This window comes from Lagopus leucura, unplaced genomic scaffold (genome assembly GCF_019238085.1).
Source record: "Lagopus leucura isolate 7727_CA_CO unplaced genomic scaffold, USGS_WTPT01 Super-Scaffold_100048, whole genome shotgun sequence".
Taxonomy (NCBI): Eukaryota; Metazoa; Chordata; class Aves; order Galliformes; family Phasianidae; genus Lagopus; species Lagopus leucura.
The window spans coordinates 2,302-20,115 of record NW_024962294.1 but is presented as its reverse complement, the minus strand read 5'-3'; the positions used below and the strand labels follow the sequence as shown (position 1 = coordinate 20,115).

The following is a 17,814-nucleotide window of genomic DNA, read 5'->3' as shown; positions in this document are numbered from 1 at the left end:
GCTGGGTCAGCTGCAGAAACGCTTCCTCTCCCCTGGGCTCCCTCTCCAACCCCATGTACAAAAGCCAGCCCTGGGTCAGCTGGGGCTCCACAGTGGTGCTGCCCACTGCCAGGCTGTTAGCTCTCCACAGCTGAGTTTCTGGTGCAGTTTTCCTGTTCAGAACATTGGATGGAAGAGGCACAGAAACTTCTGGTGGCGCTCTCCCAGGAGAGGGCTGTGTAAACTTTATCTGGATGGGGTTCTTAAAAAGCAAAACAAGAGACACCTGCTTGAGTGGTGGCAGATGTGCACTGCAGTCCCCCAGCACTGTGCTGGGCTTTGGACCTCAGCCCCGTTCCTGCAGTGTGTGAATGTGAGAGGGGGAGAGAGCCCAGGGAGAGCTGCAGAAGCCAGTTTCTGTGCTGCATCCCCTCCAGGAAGGTGCTCCAGCTGTAACCTCGTGCCTTGCTTTTCAGCCATGCGCACAGCGAGGCGCAGCCCCGGCACTAACGGCTCTCTCCCCCTCTGCTCTGACCGCAGACACTGCAGGAGCAGCAGGCAGCCTGTGCACAGAACCTGGCCGAGCTCAGCTCCTGGCTGGCAGCGGCCGAGGACACGCTGGTGGAGCAGCAGCGAGCAGCCAGGCAAGGAGATCTGCCTGCCTTGCAGCAGAGGCAAAGCGACGTGAAGGTCGGTGCTTTGAAACAGGACGCTGGGAGGGTTGGTGCTGCCTTGGGAATGTCCTGATGGGGTCGTGCTGTTGTCTGCCCAGGAGCTGCAGAGGAGCATGCACAGCCGAGCCGCCTCCTTTGCCAGCATCATAAAAAGCACAGAGGAGTTCTTGGAGGAGAACAAGGCAAAGATGGAGCCCGGAGAGCTGGCAGTACTGCAGGAAAAGCTTCAGCGTGCCAAGGAGCAGTACCAGTCCCTGCAGGAGAGGACAGAGATGGCTCAGAAGGAGCTGGAAAGTGCTGTGACTGCTGCAGTGCAGCAGGAGACAGAAAAGGTAACGTGTGAGGAGCTGCAGCCCTGTGCCTGGCTGAGAGCAGTGAGGGCTGCTCAATGGAACCGGGCTCACTTGGAGCCCTGAATGAGTCAAATGATGCACTGTTCTCACTGCCCTCGCGTTGCCCCAGTTGTGGAGGATGTGTGGTCACAAAGTGGTTGAGCCTTAGGGTGGGCACAGAGCGCCCCCACACACCTGTGAGATGTATCCACAGCTCTCCGGGGTGGAGGCTGCCTGTGGCCCCACGTTGCATTGGGGTGAGAAGCAGCATTTTGCTACACGTGGATAAAAGGAACCATTCTTACCCAGAGCCTCTGTGATTTCAGGTGAAAGCTGCCAAAGAGCTGCAGGAGAATAGCAATAAGATTGATGCGCTCCTGAGCTGGGTGGCATCGCTGGAGCAGAAGGGAGAGCTCCCACAGTACAGACCACATCCTGCCGAGCGAGCTGGGAAGGGCGCAGATGACATCCCTGATGGGCACGTGGTGGGAGCAGCCAGCACTGCTGAGAGCCTGGATGAGCAGTACGAGGGGCTGAAGGTCAGGGCTCATGTCTCATCCCCTCAAAGCTCCCTGCCTGTGGTGCCTGTAGGTTGGGTGATGGATGGGTCTGGCCTCCGGAGCGCACGCTGGGGTGGTTTTCCTTATGGGGAACTCCTGGGAAGTTCCTGCCTGACCTGAAGGATGCGTGGTGAGCAGAGGTGGGGCTGGCACCAGGCACGGCGCAATGGGCATAATGAGAGAACGGTGCCCTTAGTGAGAAGGGGTTACATCTGTCCTGCCTCATTAGCACTGCGGTGTGGCAGACAGGGCTCGGCCGCACACACAGCCTGCCTGCACCCATCTCACGTGCTGTGGGGGTTCAGTGCAATGTCCTCGGTCACGGGGGTCACCGCTGCATGTTGGCCGGTGTGTTCCAGGCCCAGCACCAGGAGCTGCTGTCCCAGCAGCAGGACGTCATCCTGGCGACGCAGGCAGCGCAGGCATTCCTGGACAAGCATGGCCACAGCCTGCCTGGGGAGGAGAGGGCCCGGCTGCAGGGCGGGCTGGCGGAGCTGAAGGAGCGCTATGCGGCGTCCCTGGCGCGTTCCGAGGCGCAGCTGAAACAAGTGCAGGTGCTGCGGGACGAGCTGCAGAAGTTCTTGCGGGACCACGGGGAGTTCGAGGCGTGGCTGAAGCAAGCAGAGCAGGACCTGGAGGGGATGTGCAAAGGGGACGGCGACCCCGCGTCCCTCCGGCAGCTGCTGCTCCGGCAGGGCAGCTTCTCTGAAGACGTCATCTCCCACAAAGGCGACCTGCGCTTTGTCACCATGTCGGGTCAGAAGGTGCTGGATGCCGAGGGAGCTGCTGGGGATGCGGGGTCATCTGGGAGCGTGGTGAAGAGCAAGCTGGAGGATGCCAGCCAGCGGTACGCCACGCTGCACTCCAAGGTATGGAGGGCTTTGCAAACCCTGGGATTCCTGGGCATTTTCTGTTTGCTGTCATCTTGTGTGCATCCTCCTCTTGTGTCTCTTTGCTGCCTTGCAGTGCACCAAGCTCGGCTCCCACCTGAGCACCCTGCTGGACCACTACCAGCAGTTCCAGGAGGTGGCAGAGTCTCTCCAGATGTGGCTAGAGGACAGCGAAGCTGCGGTTGGGAAGCTGCTATCAGAGAGCATTTCTTCAGATCCCACAGCTCTCCAGGAGCAGCTGGCCAGCACTGGGGTGCGTGGGGCTCAGGTCATTTCCTGGGGGAGTGCACGTGCAGAGCCTCTGCTCTGCAGCCCCAGTGCTGGACATCAGCAGCAAGGAAGAGATTCGAGCTGCTCTTATATTGTTGGGTGCAGTGCTGTACCTGCAGGCTCAGCAGTCACTGCAGGTTGGAGCCACGCTGTTCTGGGAGGTGCTGAGCATGAGGATGAGGGGCCAGAGGAGATGTCCCAGTGGGATGTAGGGAGGAAATTCCCCCATTGTGAATGCCCCCAAGCAGCCTGACCCAGTGCTGTGGTCAGCCCTGCCTATAGCCTTCTGACCTACATTGTGGGATTTTTTGATTAACTGGACAGGGTTTATCCTCAGGGTTTAAATGGAGCATCATGGGCGAGGGTCTCTTACATGTGGCTGACTGCCGACTTTGTCTTGTGCCAAAGCAGCAGCTGCAGGGAAACCTCGCTGAGCATCAGGTGCCAGTGGAGAAGCTCCAGAAAGCAGCTCGGTCTCTGCTGGAGGTGCAAGGAGAGCCGGCCCCTGACCATGGGCACATTCAGGAAACAACAGGTAAAACAACAACAGCAGGGAGCAGCTGCTGGTGTGGCAGGGATGGATGGGGACAGACTGGAAAGCAATGAGGGTGCATGATCTGTCACGTCTGGGGGACACGGGGCAGTGGTGGAGGCACAGCGATGGGGCCTTTGAGGTCAGCAAGAGCCTGGTGTTCTCTGCTCTCTGAACGCTCAGTGGGAAGCTCTGTGCCATTTGCTCCACTTTCCGCTGGTCTCTGCAGATGCCATCGTGAGCCGCTTCCAGATCCTCTCCCAGCAAATGGCCGAGCGCTCAGACCTGCTGCAGAAATCCATCGCGCAGTCCCAGAGCGTCCAGGAGAGCCTGGAGAGCCTCCTGCACTCAGTAGCTGATATTGAGAGGAGTCTGAGCACAGAGCAGCCGGGCGCGCTCTCCTCCGCCTCCATCCAGGACTCCTTGGCCACCAGTGCGGTAAGGCTGCCTTGCCCCCAATCACAGAACTGTAGCGTGGTTGGGTTGGAGGGGACCTTAAAGCCCATCCAGTCCCAACCTCTGCCATGGGCTGATTGCCTCCCACCAGTTCAGGCTGCCCCTCTGTGGCCTCAAGCACCTCCGGGGAGGGTGCACCCACAAACGCGTGCTGCTGTGCCATGGGGCAGTGCAGCCTCTGTCCCTGCTCAGTTTTGTCCTTTGTGTGTGTGCTCCCACCAGAAGCTGAAGCAGGACATCGCCCGGCAGAGGAGCTGCCTGGAAGCCACCCGTGAGATGGTGACGCGCTTTGCAGAGACAGCGGATGGCAGCACGGCTGCTGCCCTGCAGGGCAAACTGGCAGAGGTGGCAGAGCACTTTGGAAGGCTGTGCCAGCAGCAGCAGGAGAAAGAGGAGGTGCTGAAGGCTCTCCTGCCCAAGGTGGAGCAGTACGAGCAGCTCTCAGAGAAGCTGCAGCAGTTCGTGGAGAGCAGAGCGCGAATGCTGGCATCCGGGAACCAGCCAGAGCAAGACATCGCTCACTTCTCCCAGCACCTCCAGGTGAGCTGTGCCTTCCCCTGCCCAAGGGAGGAAGTGGGTTCTGCCTGCACAGGGCTCCTGGATGCTGCCGTTCTGTGGGGTTTCATCCTGCCCACGCAGCCCCCGCTGCTCCCAGGCCGCAGGAACCTGCTGCTTGCTTGAGGAAGGGAGCGAGGCTGGAGCAGCTGAGGCCGTTTGCAGCCGTGAGAGATGGGAATGGCATTTCTTTGGATCCAGCCCAAACTTCTGACAGGATCAGTCTCCTAGGGCCCGATCCAAATATAGTGAGGATTTACCAATTAAAGCCTCCATTGGTTAATAAGCAAAACACCCAAGTGTTGGCAGCAAGTGCAGCACAGGATGTGACACAGCAGTGAGTCCTGGTGGCCAGCAGCGACTGTGCGAATTCTTCACTCAGGTTCCCTACAAGTGCTGTTCTGTGGGGCACGGTTTGCCCACAGATGCAGAAAAGCTCCTGCTGATGTTCATGCTATGCTGGGTTCGGGTTGGCCCATTTTGGGTTTCCCCATCATGTTCGCTGTGTGACTTTAAGTCAGCACCAGGGCAAGGCAGGGAGAAGTGGGATTTGGTCCTCAGCTGGTTGTGGGATGTGCTGAGCCAGAGCTTCAGGAGCAGCGGTCCTGAGTCCTACTGTCTGTCTGCCTCTGGTGCAATGCACGGTGCTGCCTGCAGAGGGTCTGCAGCTCACCAGGGCCATCCCCTTCATCCCCCTCCCCAAATCCGCTGGGGGCACAGCCAGCATCACCCTTTGCTTCTGGCAGGAGCTGAATATGGAGATGGGGCAGCACCAGGAGGACCTGGCTGCCCTGGAGCAGCTGGCTGTGGAGCTGGGTGCCAGCAGCTTTGTGCCCGGCGCTGCTGCACAACAGGAAAAGCTGCAGAATCTGAAGGAGGAGTTCCTGCAGCTGCAGAAGGCGGCAAAGGAGAGGTGAGCCTCAGCCTGACCGAGCCTTCAGCCTGAGCAGGGCCCCGTCTGCTCTCCTTTTGCAGGGGGGGCACAAGCAAAGCCTTCCTGCCTCCCCATCCCACGCCGGGAGCACAGCGCAGCTCTGCAGCTGACACGTTATAAAAAGCCCCGGCTGGGGGCGGCTGGAACGTTTCCCGGTGCTGCAGAGCCGCGTTCGCACATTTCCGAGCGCGTGGGCTGCCCGGCCCATCCTGCGGGAGCGGGCTGGGGGCATGGCGGGTGACGGGGCAGAGCAGGGTGGTCCCTGGTGTTGGGTTAGAGGTGCTTTAAAGCATCCTGAGCGTGGATCGGCCCTGGTAGCACGAGTAGCGTTGGAGCAGCAGCTTGCCTGTGTCTCTGGGGGGGTTGCAAGCTACATCTCCCAGCTCCCTAACTGCAAAGGAGGTTATGGGGCAAAAGCAGCAGAATTCCATGCTAACCCCTGTTGGTCAGCACCGTGCAGCAGGCTGCTCCCAGCCCCGGGCAGTGTGAGCCCCAGGCTGCCCCGCGCCCCGTGTTGGCCCGCATCGTGCACACAGTTCCTAAGCAGCATCTGCTGCTGATAATAAAAAGCTGGGTTCTTGGAGACACAACTGTGCTGCATTCAAGCAGCGGTAATTGCGAGGCAAAGCACGAGCTCTGACTGCCCAAAACCTTTTCACTCGCAGAGAAAGGGACGCCTCATCCTGCCAGGAGCAGCTGGACGAGTTCCGAACGTTGGTGGCAGCCCTGCGGAAGTGGCTGAAGGACAGCGAGGGCAAAGTGCCACCTGTGGACACCTCGCTGGGCACCCAGGAGCTACAGCAGCGCAGGCAGTGGGTCCAGGTGGGCAGAGGGAGCTGGAGAAGCTGCTGTGAAAATGCTGGAGTGGGGAATAAATCTCAGGGCTCAGTGTCCTGGGGGCACTTTGTGCTCTGGGTGATGCTTTCCTGCTGGACTGCAACCCCCTGTTGTGTGTGGACATCCCCTCGTGTGCAGAAGGAGCAGAGCAGTGATCCTCCCACATACAGCACGTTTCCCTTCCCTACTCCTCCCCTGCTTTGTCAGGGATTTACGATTTGTTGCCGTGTGCTTCTCCTTCCTAACATCAAAGGCAGCTTTAAATCAGGACATGTCCTGGGGACCCAAACAATTCCAGGGCCACACTGGGGGTCCTGCAGCATCCCTGTGGGTTGGCACGAGGGCTCTGTGGGATGGATATGCAGCGCTGTCAGAGCAGCCACTGACTGCAGCCTTTGCCCCCACACAGGAGCTGCTGGAGGAGTGGTCAGGGAAGGGCCCGCAGGTGGAGGAACTCAGCCACAGGGGGACCCTCCTGGAGAACCTGATTGTGGAGATCACGGCCCCAGACAGTCAGACCAAGGCGGGTGAGTGGCAGCCCTGCTCATGAGGGGGGCTCCTTCCTTCAAGGAGCTCCATGAGCAGCTTCTGTTAGCCTGCACGGAGCCAGAAATGGTTACTTCCCCGTTTAACCAAACTTGAGATGACTTCAGAGGTGGTCCAGGCCAGCAAGCGGTCAGGCTGTTTTTTTGTGCATCAGCTGTGTGCTCTGAGCCCACCAGCACGAGGCACAGCAGCTTGGTGCCCGGGGCTGCCCTATAGTGATCACTGTGTTGGTGCTCAGCACTGGAAGGTCTGGGCCTCATATACAGGTGTGGGCTCCGTATCCACTTGGAATGGGAGGCTGCAGTGCTCAGGCATGATTTACAGATCTCCTTTCTGGCTTTGAGTCTGTGAAGCAATGAGATTATGCCTGGTTTGTTTGGAAACTTCCAGCTCGTGAGAACAAGTCCCTGCACTCTCCCTTCTGATGGGCCTTTATGGGAATGTACAGTCTGTGCTTATCTTTTGGGGTTAACTTGAACAGTTCAATGGGGAACTTCCAAGAACAGCCTGCAGGGTGTGTGGAACCAGGAGCTGGCATGCATTACCAGACAAAGCTCAGCTTCTCTCTCAGAGCGCTGTCAGATATCTAAAAGAGGAGGGATGTAGGTCAGGTGTCAGGGATTCATGGGGGCTGTCGTTTGGAGCTGGCTCATCCCCTGCGTGGCACCACCAGCACAGGGGTCCCCTTCCCCTTTTCAAAGCTGGGGCGGTGTTGGAAGCTGCAGTCCCTTACACATGAGGGGCAGAAAGGGAGCAGCTGGCGTTTCTGAAGAATCCCCTTTTGATTCAAAGTGTAACTGTGATGTCTGCAGCACTTCCCAAAGCGGGACACGTGTGGTGCCTCCTAGCAGAGCTCTAGGGAAGATTTAAAGAGTTTTATTCCATAAGGAAAGGAGAATAAGAGGGAATTAATCTCTTCTGGGGAGCTAATCCCTCTGGTGAAGGCATTGCAAAGCCTCAGCTCACAAAATCACACTCAGGGCAGCAGCTTTGCGGGGCGCACAGCAGAGCCACATCCCGAGTGCCATCAGTGTGCTCAGTGCCACAGGGCTGTGTTGTCACACTGCGTTCCTGTCTGCTTGCTGCACGCAGCCCTAACACGTCTGTCTTGTCCCCCTGTCTGTCCCCGTCCCGTCCGCTCAGGTTCTGTGCTGCCCGCAGTGGGAGGGCCTCTGGGCAGCGTGAATGGATTCCACACTTGCAAAGGTGAGAGCGCTCCGCTGGCCGCGTCCCCATCCGCTTTGTCTGTGTATTTCCATCCGTGAGACATCAGCCCCAGTGTGATACCACCAGCATCCTGTGGAAGTGAAGTGAGCCTGCAGATGGGCTCGGTGACACCGGCGGTGTGGATGTGGGTCAGGCTGAAGGACAGGCATTGCCCCGACGCCGTCAGATGGTGCCAGGGCTGATAGATGGAGATTGTTGCAGGGCCTGCAGTTAAACCCATTGGTTCGAGGGCTTATAATGCCTTCCAATCCTTCCGACTGAAGAGCAATTTTAATTATTGCCCGATATCTGCTGTTAGGTCACCAGTTCAATGAGATAATAGGTGCATAAAAATGGCTTGGTATTTCGTGTCATGTTGCTTCGCAGAGTCTCAGCAGTGACACTGCAGCGGTGGGGCTCAGCTTGCATCAGTCTCACAGACGTGAGGACGTTTGCTTTGTTTGCAAACTGTCAACACGCATTGGTGGTGCTGGGGGAGAGCGCTGGGGTGACGCGATGGCAGTGAGTGACAGTGCAGCTCAGCCGGCTGCCTGGAGCTGAGTCTGTGCCTGACAGCGCCGTGCTCTGGGGCCGCACTTCTCATCCCACGCTGCTGTTTTTGGCAATAGATCTGACCGAGATCCAATGCGACGTGTCGGACATCAGCCGGCAGTACAAGGGTCTCGGCACGGCGCTGCGGGAGCGCCTGCAGCAGCTCTCGGCCATGCTGGAGAGGATGCAGGCAGTGCAGGAGGAGGCGGGCGCTGTGCTGCAGTGGTTGGAGTCAAAGGAGCGGACGCTGTCGGAGCTGGAAGCCTCCTCTTCACCCACCAAGACGGAGACCATGCGGGCTCAGGCCGAACACAACAAGGTAAGCGCATGAGCGCGAAGCTGCGTCAGGCGTCCTCACCAGCAGGCCAGGTGTTGTTGTTGTTGTTGCGGCCAGGTGGAAGTGCTGGATCTGCCCTGGGGCATCCCCTCGAGGTGGGGCAGAAGCCCACCCTCTGCTCCCGGGCGTTTATTTGGCTCTGCAGGGCTTGATGTTGCCCTCCCAGCTCCTTGTGGGAAGCCGTTTCCCATCCGTGGTGCTCTGGGAGCCAAGCTGGCTTGTGCTGCTGCTGCTGAAAAATGAAGCGATTCCATTAAAGTGCAAAGAGCAGAAATTGTTCTTCTCCAGCTTGTAGCTGCTGCTCCGTTCCTCCTCAGTGACTCTGTTCTTTTGCACTGTTTCTAACAAAGTTCCATCGGTCCTTTTCCAGGCATTTCTGGCTGAATTGGAACAGAATTCTGGAAAGATCCAGAAGGTAAAGGAAGCACTTTCTGGCTTGCTGGAGAAATATCCAGATTCTCCAGAAGCAGCAAACTGGAAGAAGATGCAGGAAGACCTGAGTAAGTGCCTGCAGCTCTGTCATGAGGTTTCTGTCTTGTGGCATCACATTAGAAGTGATTCCGGACTGCAGGACGACTCCAAAGTCACAGCAGAGCAGTCGCTTCTAATTAGAATTCAGTAAATAGCGAACTTATCTCCGAGCTGTCTGGTGCACAAGGTGTTCCAGAGACAAGCTCTGTTCTGATTAACGAAATCTCTATGATGGATGTATATTTTAAAGACTTGTCTCCTGAAATTACTTCTTTAAAAAAGAAAAAAAAAAAGCGTCAGCAGCATGAGTTGATTACTTTGATTAAAAGCTGCATTGCTAGATATGAAATTCCGGTCGTTAGTGAGGGTACTGCAGGTAATTGAATGTTGACTAAACAAGGCAATGTGTTTAAAAAGAAGCCCAGAGTCCCTGCTTTGAAATGGCAGGAACACGTTTATGGAGTTCTCCATCCAGGAGATACGAACGTGGTGTTTGAGGGCTGACACACATGGGAGCACCCATTTATCGGAGCTGTGTCTGAGCCGGAGGTGTGAGGGGGCTCTCCAAGGTCACACGAGCTGGAGGCAGCAGTGCCTGCATCGCAGCCGTGCTGCTTGTGAGGTTTATTCTGTGCGCTTCGAGACCATCAGGGATGGGTAGTGGCTTCTTAGACGGAGAGTGGCTAGAGCTAGGTGTAAGCAGAGGACTCTGTCCTGGGTGAAGCATGGGGAGGGTGCGGAGCCGTCTCAGCCCCGGGAAGCGCAGCCAACACCAGCTCTGTGCAGACTGCAGGTGGGAACGCGCCAGCCAGGCGACGGCCGAGCGGCAGCAGAAGCTGGAGGAGTCAGCCAACCAGCTGGCCAGCTTCCAGGCAGCCGAGGCGCAGCTGCGGCCATGGCTGATGGAGAAGGAGCTGATGATGAGTGTGCTGGGACCCCTCTCCATCGACCCCAACATGCTGAATGCACAGAAGCAGCAGGTCCAGGTGAGCTGGTCCTACCTCATGGGCTAGGGGTGAAGAAAGAGGTGCTGCTCGTGGTCCACAGGGTGGAAGATGGCACTCCTTCGTAGAATTATGTGGTCATGAAGTTGGAAAAGATGTCTGTGACCACGATGTCCAGCCATTGACCCATCTCCACCATGCCCACTCGTAGAACGCAGAATCATTCAGGTTAGAGAAGACATCTGAGGTACCAGTCCAACTCTATCCCACCCCCACAGTGAGGGACACTGACCGCGTCCCTCAGTGCCACATCTCCATGGTTCTGGAGCATTTCCAGGGTTGGTGATGTCAGGGTTCTGCTCCTAAGTCCACCAAGCCCTGCTGAGTGCAAACTGCTGTGGATAAGTTGAGACAGGTGCAGTGCTTGGTTCCCTGCTCTGGACTGACTCATCAGTGAATCACTTGGCCCCTGTTGGAGAGTGAAATTGCTTTAAACAAGACCTGTGCTGATGCTCTGCAGGACTTGCTGATGCTGCCCACCACTGGGCTGCCAGCCCCTACCGACTGCTTCCAAATACTGCCATGTCCGTAAGCGGCCGGCCGCGTCACGAAATGAAAGGCCCTCGTTAGCATAATTAGATTCCCATCTGACTGGTTTATGTTACATTATGCAGCAGTAGGACAAATAAGAGAGAAAGCAAAGTGCTCTATCACTGCAGTCACAGACTCTCAGCTTTTTGAGTTGCGTGGTCACTGTAAATTGCATTGCCCAATTGCCGTCCCATCCCAGGGGCATCTTGCTTTGCTCCTAGGGGCTCTGTGGGCTGGCTGAAGCCCTTGGAGGTCTGGTTTGTTTTGGCTGTGTGTACTTGGAGCTGTCAGTTTCATGCAAACATTTTTATGTTATTTCTGTTTCAGTTTATGCTGAAGGAATTTGAATCTCGCAGACAACAGCACGAGCAGCTCAACCAGGCAGCTCAGAGCATCCTCACTGGCCCCGGGGATGTTTCCCCATCCACCAACCAAGTGCGGGAGGAGCTCCAAGGGGTCAACCAGAAATGGTCCGAGCTGACAGAACGCCTCAACTCCCGCTCCAGCCAAATTGACCAAGCCATAGTGAAGAGCACCCAGTACCAGGAGCTCCTCCAGGGCCTCTCCGAGAAGGTGAAGGCGGTCGGGCAGCGCCTGAGCAGCCAATCTGCCGTCAGCACGCAGCCCGACGCCGTGAAGCAGCAGCTGGAGGAGACCAGCGAGATCCGCTCGGACCTTGAGCAGCTGGAGGAGGAGATTGCAGAGGCTCAGATGCTCTGTGACGACCTGTCTGTTCTGATTGGGGAGCAGTACCTCAAAGATGAGCTGCGGAAACGGCTTGAAACAGTGGCTCTTCCTCTCAAAGGACTGGAAGACCTGGCAGGTGAGACAGCACGGAGGTGTGAGAAGGGATGCTGAGAGGTCGAGCTCCACCCCTTGCTTGTTGCCAGAGGGCTCACCCATCACTGGGCTGCTAAGAATAGCAGGGAAAGGACTGTTTATCGTTTTTACTGAGGTGCTTTGTGGGTGTTCAAGTGGCTGTAAGCACGGGAGATTTCTCGCTCCAGGCATACCTGAGCCTGGACAGTTCATCCCACTGGTGGCATGCACTGCGCCTGGAACAAAACAGCTGTGCCTCAACTTCAGAATGGGGGCAGAGAAACCTCATGGCCACTCTCAGGTTGGGTTTCCCTTTCTGTGTTGTAAGAGATGGCGCTTAGAAATTGGTCAGGGCCGCAGAGACTACTGCGTTATCCCTACTGATTGCTTAAAAAATTCATGAACCAGTGAGCAACGCTGGTGATGCAATGGAAAACTCCTTCCTGTTAATCAAAACACAGTTGGTGCATCTGAGATGATTTTAAATAATTGCCCTTCGCTTATTTGATTCCAGCTTAATTGTTGCGTTCTAATCTTATTTCCATTGCAGCCGACCGGATGAACCGACTGCAGACCGCGCTTGCAAGTTCCCAGCAGTTCCAGCATATGTTTGATGAACTCAGGGCCTGGCTCGATGACAAACTGTGCCAGCAAGCTCGGAGCCAACCTATTTCTGCTAGACTGGAGAGGCTCCAGAGCCAAATTCAGGAGCAAGAGGAGTTCCAGAAGAGTCTCAACCAACACAGTGGCTCCTATGAGATGATCGTGGCTGAGGGGGAATCGTTGCTGCTTTCTGTCCAACCAGGGGAGGAGAAGACCGCTCTGCAAAACCAGCTGGTCAGCCTCAAAACGCACTGGGAAGAGCTGAGCAAGCAGGCTGCCGACAGGCACTCCAAGCTGAAGGACTGCCTGCAGAAAGCCCACAAGTACCAGAGGCACACAGAGGACCTCCTGCCTTGGGTGGAGGACTGCAAGGCCAAGATGTCGGAGCTGGAGGTGACGCTGGACCCGGTGCAGCTGGAGGCCACGCTGCTGCGCTCCAGGGCTCTGCTGAGCGATGTGGAGAAGCGGCGCTCGGTGCTGGAGATGCTGAACAGCGCCGCCGACATCCTGATCGACGCCTCGCAGAGCGACGAGGACGACATCCGCGACGAGAAGGCTGCGATCAACCAGGAGATGGACGCCATCACGGAGGAGCTGCAAGCCAAGACAGGCTCCATCGACGAGATGGCGCAGAGGCTCAAGGAGTTCCAGGAGAGCTTCAGGAACATCGAGAAGAAGCTGGAAGGGGCCAAGCACCAGCTGGAGATCTTCGAGGCTCTGGGGCCGCAAGCCTGCAGCAACAAGAACCTGGAGAAGCTGAGGGCGCAGCAGGAGGCGCTGCAGGCGCTGGAGCCGCAGGTGGATTACCTGAAGCACTTCACACGAGGGCTGGTGGAAGACGCTCCCGATGGGTCAGACTGCTCCCAGCTCCTGGGCCAAGCGGAGGTGGCTCAGGAAGAGTTCAAAGCAATGAGGCAGAAAGTGAATGACTGCTGCGTGCTGATGGAAAACAAGCTGGAAGGGATCGGCCAGTTCACGGGGCGGGTGAGGGAGATGTTCTCGCAGCTGGCAGACCTCGACGATGAGCTGGACGGAATGGGGCCCACCGGGAGGGACACCGACAGCCTGCAGTCCCAGGCAGAGGACGTTCGCACGTTCCTGGGCAAGCTGCAGGGGCTGAAGGCCGATATCGAGGCTTCTGAAAGTGAATGCAAGCAGATGCTCGAGGATGAGGGGAGCCCCGATTTACTGGGGCTGAAACGTGAACTGGAGACGCTGAGCAAGCAGTGCAGCAAGCTGACCGAGAGGGGCAGGAGCCGACAGGAGCAGGTGGAGACCACGCTGGCACGCGTCGAGGACTTCTACAGCAGATTGAAGGAGCTGAGCCACATGGCGGCGGCGGCGGAGGAGAGCGAGGCTCTGCAGGGGGTGGTGGGCACCGAGGTTGAGACCATCAACCAGCAGCTGGCCGACTTCAAGGTAGGTCCCTGTGCTGCAGCATTTCTTACGTGGCTCTTTGTGTTTGAGGGCTGTCCTTTGGTGCTGTGGTCTTTTGGATAGGACCGATGTCTGCTGGGAAGGAGCAGGGAACCGAGCTGTTGTGGCTCCGTTGGTTTTTTTGCTATGTTGGCATTTTGGATGCAGTAAAATGCTGTTGCTTTGGAGGATACAAAACCAACTGCTGGCCTTGATAGTCTGCGCTGAAAAGATGCAGTAAGATTTTGGGACTGGGAGGAAAAAGGTCTTTTCCCACCTCTCCTTGCAGTGTGTTATGGTGGGCCAGTGCCTCCTGGGCCTTTGGAGGTGGTTGATTGTAGGTTTGGGGGAGGAGGGAATGTGTTGGGATGTTGGCATAACCTGAGCAGGTCTTTCTACCTGGTGCACCGTTCCCACATGTTGTTCATTTCTGTGAACACACGTGCATCCATTTCTTCTTGCCTTGGGTGCAAATAAAGCCACAGATAAACTGTGGTGGGTGGAAGACACACGGGGAGAGACACCAAGGCAAAGTTCACTTTGTTGGGTGGTTTTCGTGTTTCCAGCCAAGAGCTGCTGGGGACCACTGAGGCTTGCATAAAATACTGAGAAAAGAGTTGGAGTGTGTTTGAGTACTGTAATTTTTTAAACAGCATTGTGTTGTTGGGTCATGCTGTTATTCTACGTTCATTACATTAACCTTCCTAGAGTTTTCTTGCTGTGAAACTCGTATTGTTGATGTGCTGATGATGAGCTGACTTACATCTCGCTGCTTGTTTCCTGGCAATAGCAGGGAGCGGGGCAGGGAGGCATTTCTACAGCCACTGACTTTTCATCTCATGGCTAATTGGTCCCATTCTATCGCCCTGTGAGTCCTGCGTTAGGTTGAGGTGTTTCTGTTTTGGGGGCTGCCCATCCAAAAAAACTCTGAAGCCTTACAGACTTGAGCTCCCATATGTTGCTGTTATCTTTCATGTTGGGCGGCATTAAAATTGTATTGTTTGGAAGGGATTTAATTTCATCTCTGAACACCGTGCAGTTGCTTGCACCAAGTATAGCCAGGGAGGAGTTTCCAGCCTGCGTGGCTGGTGGAGCAATGGCCCTGGGGATGACCCCTTACCCCGTGGTGCAACCTCATTTGGAGGCACTCATTGCACTTTGGGGTCTTTGTTTGAGGAAAGCTCAGTGGGGAAAATGAAAGCTGCAGCAGTGAGTTTTGCTCCTTCCTGCCTGAGGATGAACTGGGGGAGAAGCGGTGATGGAGCAATCACTGTTCGAAGCAGCATTCCTCTCATGCACGGTTCATCCAGAGAGCGAGGAATGTGCGTGGTGCAGAGCAGATCGTTGCAAAGCCTCCTCATGGGGCTCCCTCCAAGGGGTTGGGGTGGCTGTGTGGGGTGTGAGCAGATAGCGTGTCCTAGGGCATCAATTTTAATGAACAACTGTGTAAATGAGATGCAAATTAGGTGTGGCCCCAGGGCTCCCAGCACCTCACCAAGCAGCCCTGACAAAGGTGGGCACTTCTGGACTCATTGTGTCCATGTTTTAATCAAAGGAGATCTATTGAGGGCTGGCTGGGGCTGCAGCAGCTGATGTTTGGAGCAGCTGACGCTCGCAGCTCCCCATGTATTTTCCTTCTCCTGCCTGCAGACAGCCCTGGCTCTCACCCCGCCGGGCCCTCAGTGCACGGGTGGGATGGGGGAGGAATGGCAGCAGCACTGGGAGGTGATGGGAGCCCCGCATTGCTCAACGCGCTGTGCTTAGGCAAGGCTGTTCTGTGCCAACAAAGCTTTTGTGCTTAAGGATGGAGGGAGGGAGAATCCCTGGACAGCAGTAACTTATGGCACACTCCACTTTAGTAGAGTGGGCCGGGTTGCCCAGGGCCCATGGAGCCCTGCAGCACCCCTCCGTGCTCAGATGGAGCGGCGATGCCGTGAGCCGGGCCATGAGCAACGTTGTCATCTCCCCATTCAGATGCTGCTCTAATTCTGCTCCAGGTTCTCCCCGTTTAACCCTAATTAGCCCTGACCGGGGAGCGGCTGCTGCTCCTGGTGAGCCCCGGAGCGGCGGTGGGGTCCTCCCAGGGGAAACCGTGGTCCTGTGTGGGATCCTCCTGGGGAGGGGTCCCGTGGTCCCATACCTCGCAGCCCCAGTGGTATTTTTCACCCTTCTGTGCCCCCATAGGAATGCTCAGTGGCTCCGGGCAGCTGGGTGGGTCGGGGCAGGAGTGGGGCGCGTGGCGGTGCCTCCTCGTTGAACGCCTTCCAAACCTACTTAAAGTATCTCTGGGCATTATTTTGAGCATCAGCAACACACGCAGAAATGCCTCCTCTCTGACAGCTGCTGAGCTGCCTTAAAGGCACCATCTCCTTGTTGGAAAGGCAATGATAAGGGTGGGAGTGGGCTCAGCAGCTGTCCCCACCTGCTCTGTGCGCAGGGTTGTGGTCACAGTGCTGTCACCAATGGGGCTGTCAGCAATGGAGCTGCCCAGGTCCCAGCCCACAGCACCTCGGTGGCATTTGGCACAGTTTGGTTACTCTGTTCGGCCAAAGCGAACCCGAGCAGAAGCTGAGAGCTGCTGAGACCGACCTGTAGCAAGGTTGTGTTCTCAACTCACAACACTGCTCTGCTGAGATCTGACAGAGCCTTTTAGGGGTCAGCTTGGGTTGCTATTCTGAACCCACCCACACGCTCATGCCTTGGTAACTCTGCCAGGGGAGATGTTCATAGGAATGTCCTCCTGCAGAGGAGGTTCATCAGCTGGTGGTGGTGTTTCCAGGGGATGCTAAAAATACTGCGCTGGGGCCCAGCACAAGAGAAGGAGGAGGAGGAGGAGGAGGAGGAGGAGGAAGCAGAGGAGCAAGGGTGGGACGTGGCCCCAGGGGCTGCAGTGGAGTGAGCCCTATGGCCAGGCCTGCCCAGCACCGACCGTCCGGCGTGGGGCTGGGGGTGGCTGAGCAGAATGGAGGCTGCGTGGGGAGCAGCTCAGGCTGCATTACTCAGCGCCGCTCACGGAACAATTGCCAATTCTTCTGCTGGAGGAGTGATTTAAAATGTCTCCCATCCAGAGGATTCTCGGCATGATAACGCGCTTACCTCACTTCTGACAGAGCCCTCCATTCACCGCCCCATCACTCAGCCCTCCCTGCTGACCCCCACCCCACGTAGGACAGGACGGCCGCAGGGCCACACGTGGGTCCAGCTCTAGGGGTGGGGATTTGGATCCCAGGTGAGGCGCAGGCTCTGCCTCCCACCTTGGGCCCCTCCGAGGCTGGGCACCACTGGATGCCGGGTTGTAGGGCAGTGCTAAAAGCTCTGTGCAAAGGCAGCAGTGGATGAATGTGTGGGGGCCGACACCCAAAATCAGTTTGAAGGCAGCCTTGAGCCAGGCAGATGGGATTATCATGGAGCATACAGTGAGCTCCAGGCTGCCCACGCAGCACCGCACACCTTACAGTGCACAGAAACACCAAATCCAGAGATACGGCTAAAGGAGAGAGTTTAGAAGGGGAAGAGCAACGGCACTGAAAGGGAGATAAAGAAATCCCTCTGAACTTAGGACAAATGCAGCAAAAGCCGTACAGCATGACTTGCCACCTCCCTGGCACAAATCCCAGTGAAACCCAAATAGCTGCTTGTGTGTTTAGCTCTGGAGGCACTTTGCACCATCATTGTAGAGGCCAAACCCACAGCAGGTGAGGATGAGGAGCCCCGAGGATGAAGAAGACGCTCGGTGCGCTCACAGCGATGTGTCCATCAGACACTTTGTGCTGTCTCTGTGCTCTCGTGATCATTACACAAGGCAGCTCCCTCATTTCCAGCTGCTGAGATGCATTATAAGAAAGCTAAAAATACATTGGTTTCCAAAGCCCGCTTTCCCATGTAAGCAGGGGCCGCAGCAGGATGTAGCGCAGTCGTAAACAGGGTGACATCACCCCGTGACGGGGCGGCACGTGGACCCTGCGCTCCGGAGATGGCGACCATATGAGGAAGGCTGGAAACCTGTGGCTCGGGATGCTCCTCCTGCAGCCTTACAAGTCTGAAAGATCCTCTGAGAGGGGAGTTGGAAGTTCTTCATCCTGAGGATGTGGCATCGGGGGAACCTCGGGGCGGCTCTGGGGTGACCTGTCCCTCGTGGTGGGCAGCACCTGTGGGACTGAGGTTACATTTGGCTCAATGAGGCTCAAGGAGAGGGACACCGATGGAGCCAAAGCCACGTCCTGGCGACTGCTCAGCCTCTGCCCATCCCGCTAGCTGTGCTACCAGCTGGGGCTGCAGGGCTGCAAATCTGGAAGCTCTATCAGCCGTTA

The 17,814-nt window shown here is 56.8% G+C and overlaps 1 protein-coding gene across 7 annotated transcripts in view; it reads left to right on the top strand.

The window, feature by feature from the left end:
* LOC122187500 (microtubule-actin cross-linking factor 1-like) overlaps nt 1-17,487 on the top strand; it is a 74,558-nt gene extending 57,071 nt beyond the window's left edge. For 3 of the 7 annotated variants that reach the window (XM_042885047.1, XM_042885045.1, XM_042885048.1), the window contains 18 exons: nt 520-669; nt 752-985; nt 1,312-1,524; nt 1,905-2,414; nt 2,512-2,688; nt 3,117-3,240; nt 3,467-3,675; nt 3,916-4,233; nt 4,995-5,161; nt 5,848-6,004; nt 6,429-6,546; nt 7,709-7,771; nt 8,401-8,642; nt 9,031-9,160; nt 9,918-10,117; nt 10,994-11,489; nt 12,036-13,507; nt 17,374-17,487. In XM_042885047.1, coding sequence (XP_042740981.1) covers nt 520-669; nt 752-985; nt 1,312-1,524; nt 1,905-2,414; nt 2,512-2,688; nt 3,117-3,240; nt 3,467-3,675; nt 3,916-4,233; nt 4,995-5,161; nt 5,848-6,004; nt 6,429-6,546; nt 7,709-7,771; nt 8,401-8,642; nt 9,031-9,160; nt 9,918-10,117; nt 10,994-11,489; nt 12,036-13,507; nt 17,374-17,424 — 5,031 coding nt within the window. In that variant the 3' untranslated portion in view covers nt 17,425-17,487. The remainder of the gene's footprint in view (nt 1-519; nt 670-751; nt 986-1,311; nt 1,525-1,904; nt 2,415-2,511; nt 2,689-3,116; nt 3,241-3,466; nt 3,676-3,915; nt 4,234-4,994; nt 5,162-5,847; nt 6,005-6,428; nt 6,547-7,708; nt 7,772-8,400; nt 8,643-9,030; nt 9,161-9,917; nt 10,118-10,993; nt 11,490-12,035; nt 13,508-17,373) is intronic. The other 4 variants (XM_042885046.1, XM_042885050.1, XM_042885049.1 and 1 more) reach the window with 4 other exon arrangements.
* The last annotated feature ends 327 nt before the right edge of the window (nt 17,488-17,814 follow it).